The 7,625-nt window shown below is 34.1% G+C and overlaps 1 protein-coding gene across 1 annotated transcript in view; it reads left to right on the forward strand.

The window, feature by feature from the left end:
- Positions 1 to 6,359, forward strand: part of LOC102591529 (transcription factor 25) — a 15,331-nt gene extending 8,972 nt beyond the window's left edge. The window contains exons 2-4 of the mRNA XM_006364200.2: positions 1,008 to 1,567; positions 4,715 to 5,626; positions 5,787 to 6,359. Of these exons, the coding sequence (XP_006364262.1) occupies positions 1,008 to 1,567; positions 4,715 to 5,626; positions 5,787 to 6,033 (1,719 nt within the window). The 3' untranslated portion in view covers positions 6,034 to 6,359. The remainder of the gene's footprint in view (positions 1 to 1,007; positions 1,568 to 4,714; positions 5,627 to 5,786) is intronic.
- The last annotated feature ends 1,266 nt before the right edge of the window (positions 6,360 to 7,625 follow it).

Consider the following 7,625-nt stretch of genomic DNA (forward strand, 5'->3'; position numbering starts at 1 on the left):
ATATGGGGTTGACACAAAACAGCCCTAGAAAGTCACCGAAAATTGATGCATGGTGACCTGATTAAGTTTCTTCCCTTGAACATGGGGTTCATGCATGTATCATTTGTCCTACTTTTATTAACATAATCATTGGCCAGACGGGCGGCATATATTGGTAATAGCCACCCGCCGGCAGCGGAAACTCTTTGATTTTCTACCAAGATCGTAGAGGCTCTGATACCATGTGAGAAATATTGGAAAAGAATATTATTGAATTGTTGTTTACATTATTACATTGAGACCCTATTTATAGACCCTAGAATACAATCCTTTACCAAGTAGGATACTATTTAGTATTCCTATTTCTATTTCTATTCCTATTCCTGTTCTAATAGGATTGTATAAACTTATTCCTATTCTAATAGGATTGTATAAACCTATTCCTATTCTAATAGGATTGGTTAAACCTATTCCTATTCTAACAGTGTAGGCACGGAGTGGAGATAATAATCGTCTGGTCTTCACTGTAGACATAAGGACTATAGATTTGGTACAACTGGGTATGCTCTTACTTTTAGTAACCCTAGTTTTCCAAAATCTGCTCCCATCCCAATTTGACTATTTAAAAATCAAATCTATCAAAATTATAGAAAGAAGCTAGCCTTTTTGAATTCTCTTCCTAATTTTTTTTTTGCTTCATGAATTCTTCTTGGTTGCGTTCTCTGGCACGGGAACGAGGTGCCAACCTCTTCATTTTCTTGTAAAGAAGGATTCCCCTTGGCTTTGAAATTCCTTTGCTCTCTTTAGAACATTAATATGTAGCTTCTTTTTCTGCTGAAACTCTAGTGCTATGATTTCCCTTCACTAAATTCGTTTAATTTTTTGCCGTACAAACATTTTAAGTTGACTTTGTAATCTGTAAAATGACCTTTTTTGACATGAAAATTGCTTGCAAATAAATAAATAAATCCCTGTGCAGTTATACTTAGTTGACAGTAGTTGTGCCTAATGATGGATTTATGCTGCAGGAAAACAATGCAGATATCAATGACGGATCCTCAATTGAGAACAGCAATGAGAAGCAATCGTCCACCAAAAAAACCACTCCTGAAGCATTTGTGTTGTCAGATAGCAAATTTAAGAAAAAGAAAAAGAAGAAAAACAAGGAGAAGTCACAACCAGGAGCTAAGGATAAAGGGAACTCTTGGAATGAGTCATTAGAACAGTTATCAATTGAAGACGATTCTTCTCATCTGGAGCATGTTGCTCCTGATACTGGAAAATATAATCTGAGAAATTTAAATGGCAGAGGAAAAGTGGTCAAGCAGTGTACATCTTCTGTCTTACAAGTGGACCCAAAATTTCTTAATGCAGAAAATGAACTTCGAAGGATATTTGGTTCTAAAGTGGTGAATTCATTCGAAAAAGGTCATCAAACTGGAAGTTCTAGACAGTCAAGAGGTGGAAGACGTGGGAGCCAGAACCATCGAAAGACTATTCTTGTTTGTCCTTTAGAGCATTGGCCAAAGTGGGATGGATCACTGTCGATGGAACTTGTGGAAACCAGAGATGGGATATCTGATTTTAGGTAAATGTCATTGCTTTTCTTGATAGTATTGACATGTCAATTTTATATGCTTTTGCTAGTGGAATAGGGGTATTAATGCAGGATGAGGCATAGCCTTGGACTTCCAATTTATTGTGCTAGATAAAACACTATTAGAAACATTTAGACCATATTTTAGAGTAAAGAAAACTATAAGTTTTCACCATTAACAACATGTTCTTTTTGTAATTCGTCTCTGGATGGTTTATGATAACATATTAAGTAGTATTAGTTTAGCAAATTCTAGGAAATATGTTAACCTTTAAAGTTGACTTGCTACCTGTGTTCCTTGTAATTTTCTTTTGGTTGATATTTTGTCTTACTTAAAAAATGGATGCAACTTTTTTTAGAAGATGGGCAAAATAAAAAGCAAGGCAAAAACAAAAAAATGGATGTTTTCTATAGTAAATTCCACCACAAAATCTTATGCAAATAATTTGCATAATGGAGTAGCTTAGTCTATTTGTATTTCCTAAACAATCACAATAATTTTGTGTAAGAAATCAAAGCTGCATAATCTAAATGTATGTTAATGCATATATCATTATTTATCTCTTTGCATTTATATGCTGCCATTCTGAGTTTTTCTGAGTCTGATTATGCATTTCTTAGTATAAGCTAGCAGAATAGTTATGACCTTGCCTCCGTTGAATATCAAATGAAAAGGGGGTTTTAAATTTTTTTTGAAATAGAAAATAAAAAATAAAATTTAAACCCCTTTTCATTTGATGTTCAACGGAGGCAAGGTCATAACTATCCTGCTAGCTTATCCTAAGAAATGCATAATCAGACTCAGAAAAACTCAGAATGGCAGCATATAAATGCAAAGAGATCGTATTTATGGAAGTTATAGACAAAGAAAAAAAAGTAAATAATGATATATGCATTTAGATTGAATACCAACAACAACATGTGCAATGTAATTTCACAAGTGGGGTTTGGAGAGGGTAGTCTGTACGCAACTTACTCCTGCCTTGTGAAGTTAGAGGGATTATTTCCGATAGAATCTCGAATCAAGTAAAGCATATCAAAATCAGTTGGAAAGGAAATATAATAGATAAAATAGTGAAAATGATGGAGATAAGAAATAGTAGCAACAACAAATAGTACGATAATTGAAGCAAAAGGAAACAATATATAATGATAAAATTGAAGCATAAGATAGTAGGAGAGTAATAATAATAATACTGGTATCAGCTAGGGGTGTGCAAAAACTGGTTTAGTTGATAAATCAGATTGACAAAATTGTATTGGTTTATCGGTATCGGGTTGGGTTAACAAATTTTAAACAGTTCTGTAATTTTTTATTGGACTACCCAGTGTTTTGGAGAGAGAGAAGTGAAAAAAGGCAACAAGGGCTCGCTTCCTTGAATCGAGAAGCATGAAGAGAAATACTCCCTCTGTCCCTAATTACTTGTCCACTTTTCTTTTATAGTTGTTCCTAATTACTTGTCCATTTTGACAAATCAAGAAAGAACCTAATTTTTTTTACCTATTATACCCTCAATTAAATAACTAATTACTTTGAAAAATTTAGAACTTTTCATCCACTTCATAATTAATAAGGGTAAAATGATAAACTCACTATGTCATTAATTGTTTTCTTAATATGTGTGCCAATTCAAACGTGGACAAGTAATTAGGGACAGAGGGAGTACATGTTTTTTTCAACTGAAGTGCAATTTAATACAAAAATTTAAAATATTTAATTTTGATAGATGAATAGCCAAGAACTCAATTGAAATAACATATTTAGCAAATCTCTCAGCTCTTAAATTAAAATAAATAATAGATGTAGAACTAGAAATTCAATAATCCTCATGAGTCATAACATATTAAGCAAATGCAAAACCATTTCACAAATGGAGCAACATCCTATTCTTCAACAAGAACTCCAAACTATTCAAGTGTCATCATATATTTGTCATCATCTTCTTCATCATCATAGGCTTCATCAACTAGGGTTCTTGAACTTGTAGCTACTCTTCCCTCGCTCCTTAAAGTGCTCCCCCCTGAACCTTAAAAATTCTCCTTAATACCACTTGCCATAGCAACATGGTAAATAAGTGAGATCTTCTCCTTCATACACTTCTCCTTCTTTATGATGTTGAGGGGCTCTAGTTAACCATTCATTTGCTTCATCAATATTATCCAAACAAATTGGAATGGTATTGCGAGCATATTCCTCTTTTTAGTATTAATCTGCACATAAGTTGTAGAAAGTAATTAATAGGAGTACTTAGGATAATCGAGATACAATTTACTTTTGTAATAATGTAATATAGCTTCTCATATGTTCATACACACTCCAAATTCTTTCGCATCCGAATGAGCTACAAGTTAACGTTGGAACTCTAATAGAAAATTGTTGCAAGTTTGGAACTTCATGATCCTAGAGCATCCACCAATCAACTGTAGTGGAATTGATTTTGACGTCAACAACTTATAAGTTAAAGCTTTAAAGACTATTAAAACAACTTGAGTACTAAATTGAGCTACATGCCTAGTGTTTCTATTTATCTTATCATCTGAAATACTGTTCTTGAAATAGATTTTAATGTATTATCGTTGACTTATAAGTTAAAGCTTTAAAGACTATTAAAACAACGTGAGTACTAATTTGAGCTACATGCCTAGTGTTTCTATTTATCTTATCATCTGAAATACTGTTCTTGAAATAGATTTTAATGTATTATCTTACCTTATTATTTTTTAAAATATATTTTCATGCTCTCAAAATAATATCCTGCCTACAGATTACTGAATGGCTTTAACTCGTGCAAAACTGTGTACTGCATGAAAGTTCGCCATTTTTTGCTTTTAGTATATTCCAACAACTGGAAAGAGAGCCTATATATGAGTGACCGACTGAAATAAATGGATTTCAGCATCTTGGTTCCTTCGCGTTATGATTAATTAAGTTTTTTGATTATTGTTTTATTCAGGCTAAATTGCTCAACTTACTTTGACCCATGAAACTAAAAACTTTAAGAGTTGAAGCTTCAGCCCTATATCTTTATTTCATTTGATGATACTGCTTCTTGTCTTGGAAGATGGATGTTATGTTTAACAGAAGTTTGTTTTATTGTGTAAAAGTGTAAACTAACTGGATTCATATTGTGTTCCTAGGTATGTACATACATCATCCTATAGCCAAGCCCAGAAAGCATTTGAAAGTGCTAAGGCAGTTCATGATTTTAATGGTATCGTGAACATTCTGTTGCATCATCCATATCATGTTGATTCACTTATTACATTAGCTGAATATTACAAATTCAGTGGTGAAAAGCAAATGTCGGCTGATTGTACTGCAAGATGTCTGTATGCATTGGAATGTGCTTGGCATCCAATGTTCACTCCTTTAATGGGCAACTGTCAACTTAAGTTTAGTTGTGAAATCAACAAACCGTTGTTCTCTGTGCTTTTCTCCCACATGAAAAACATGGATAGACGTGGTTGCCATCGGTCTGCCCTTGAGCTCTGCAAATTGTTGCTTCTACTAGATCCAGACGATCCAATGGGTGTCTTGTTCTGCATTGACTACTATTCTTTAAGAGCGGAGGAGTATACATGGCTTGAACAGTTCTCTGAGCAATATAAGAGTGATAATTCTTTGTGGTTATTTCCAAATTTCTCCTATTCTCTTGCTGTGTGCCGATACTATGTCGAAAATGATGAACATGCTAAAGAGATAAAGGCTGAAGATTTAAAAGCTTCTTCAGCAGATCTTATGAAGCAGGCATTGATGCTACATCCTTCAGTCTTGAAAAAGTTGGTGTCGAAGGTACCTTTAAAGGATAAAGCCTGGACTAGCATAATCAAGCACAATTTCTTTAGCTCTGATCAAACAGGGACACCCTCCTTAGACCACTTGATCAATATATATGTCGAAAGGAGCTACATTATATGGAGGCTTCCTGACCTCCAGAAGTTTCTTAGGGATGCCGCACTTTTGGTGATTGAGACACTGCAGAATGATGGGACTTATGCCAGAGACTGGACATGTGTGAGAAAAGAAGCGTTTTCATCTGAGAAAAATGAGTGAGTACTAACTATCACCCTGCCCTTCTCATCAATGAAACTTTTTTTTTGGTGTTGCTTGTATTCCCTTGCAGTATTTCTTCAGTTCACTACTCATTAACTGTCTACACATACCTTTCATGCATGTGGGGCTTAAAATTTGTCTTTCTACTATTACCAGGTATTCTCACTTGCTGGTATCAGATTTCTCTGATTCAGTTCCGACTTTGCCTCCTGATAACTTGCAAAATTTCATGGTTGACCCGAGGGGAGAAGTGCCAAATGATGCACAGCCTGCAAACCACCGTCTCCAAGATCTGACAGATCGAAATGCAATTGCTGTCTTGCTCGAGTCTATGTTACCATGGATGAACTACGGTTCAGGCCATGATCAGCCTGATCATGATGAACAGGGCAATGAAGGATAGTGTTCTTTCAGTGAGGTATTAATTTCATCCAAATTGGTATCTGGCATTGCTTCGCGCAAGCATAGTTGCCTTTTATATCCAACTTATTTAGTGATACTTTTTTCCGGGGCAAGTTCTGTATATCGTTGAATTTCCCTTCTCTCTCCACTCCCCACCCATAGTTTGATGCTTCGAGTATTTAAGAGTATGATTCGAATATTGCTGCTCGAGGCTTGAGCTTTATAGTGAGTAACTGTACAAGTCTTCCAGTAAATTTTATGGGGTGGTTAGTTTTGATGTGGTTTGATCATAATTGGAACTGCAAATTTAAAGAACATTTTGTTTAACAACATAGATAAATCATATTAACCAGTCATGACTTGTGAATAATTTAACAATACCAAATAAAAAATAAATTAATTATAAACTTAATCTTGGAATATCTCACCTTATTCCTATATTGAACAACTTTGTTCAAAATTTAAAGCTGTTCGAGATATACGTACAATTTTTGTATGTTTTATTATTAGTAACCCCCTTCTCCATTTTTTTTATTTTATTTGTTATTGATATTCATTTCATATTTTATAGTTGTACTATCCTTTACAGGAAGATACATATGTTTGGTACGAAGGAAAATATTGTCTGGATATTGTTTTTCAATTTTTTTCAGGTTTAAATATTTTTCAAATCAACTCATTTTATTAAGGAAAATGACTTCCCTTCAAAAGTTAAGAAAAAACATTTTTCGAAAATTTACTTCATCCTTCAATATTTTTTCTTACCCTACCCCATACCCCGAACCTGACCTCCCTGTCAAAACAAAAAATTAAATTTTTTAAGTTTCAAATATATTTTTACCCCTATCCTCAAACCAACCCTCAGCCTCCTACCCTCAAATCTGCCTCCCCCTCGCTCCACCAAACAAAAAAATTAAAAATTATTTTAGAAAAATATTTCAAATTTTAAGTTTTTTTTTACCTCATACTCCACCCCACACCCTGACCCTCTGCACCCCCCCCCCCTCCGTCAATTTTTTTTCCTTAAAAAAATTGTTTTTGAAAAATAATTTCCTGGGTCATGTCTTGAGTCAAAAGTCTAGGTCAGGTCATGGGTTAGATCTCAGGATCGAATTTTGGCATGGTGATCGGTGTCTTGTCCTAGTTTGGGTTTGAGGGTTGGGTAAAATTATTTTTCTAAAGAGTATTTTCTAGTCTCAAGCCAAAAATAAAAGATATTTTCCATTCACCAACCAAACATTAAAAATATTTTCTATTCACCAACCAAATATGAAAAAATAAGTTAGAAATTCACTTGGTTTATAAGAAAAACATTTAACCCTTTATACCAAACACACCCTCTGTCATTTTAAAACTTATGAATTCTCCAAAAGAAAAAGCTCATCTGTCAAACATTTTAGCTGGATCATTCACCAAACTACAATAATTATAGTCTTCAGTAAATACAATGTGATATTTTGCTCGGACAAGTATCCTACATTGAGATGTTGTTGCCTTTTCAATTGAGATGGAACAATGCTTCAAATCAAAGGATGCTCAATAATATCAAGGTATATTATCTCTTGCTTCGATTGACGGGGTAAGAAATTGTAA

Source organism: Solanum tuberosum, unplaced genomic scaffold, assembly GCF_000226075.1.
Source record: "Solanum tuberosum cultivar DM 1-3 516 R44 unplaced genomic scaffold, SolTub_3.0 scf00483, whole genome shotgun sequence".
Lineage (NCBI taxonomy): Eukaryota > Viridiplantae > Streptophyta > Magnoliopsida > Solanales > Solanaceae > Solanum > Solanum tuberosum.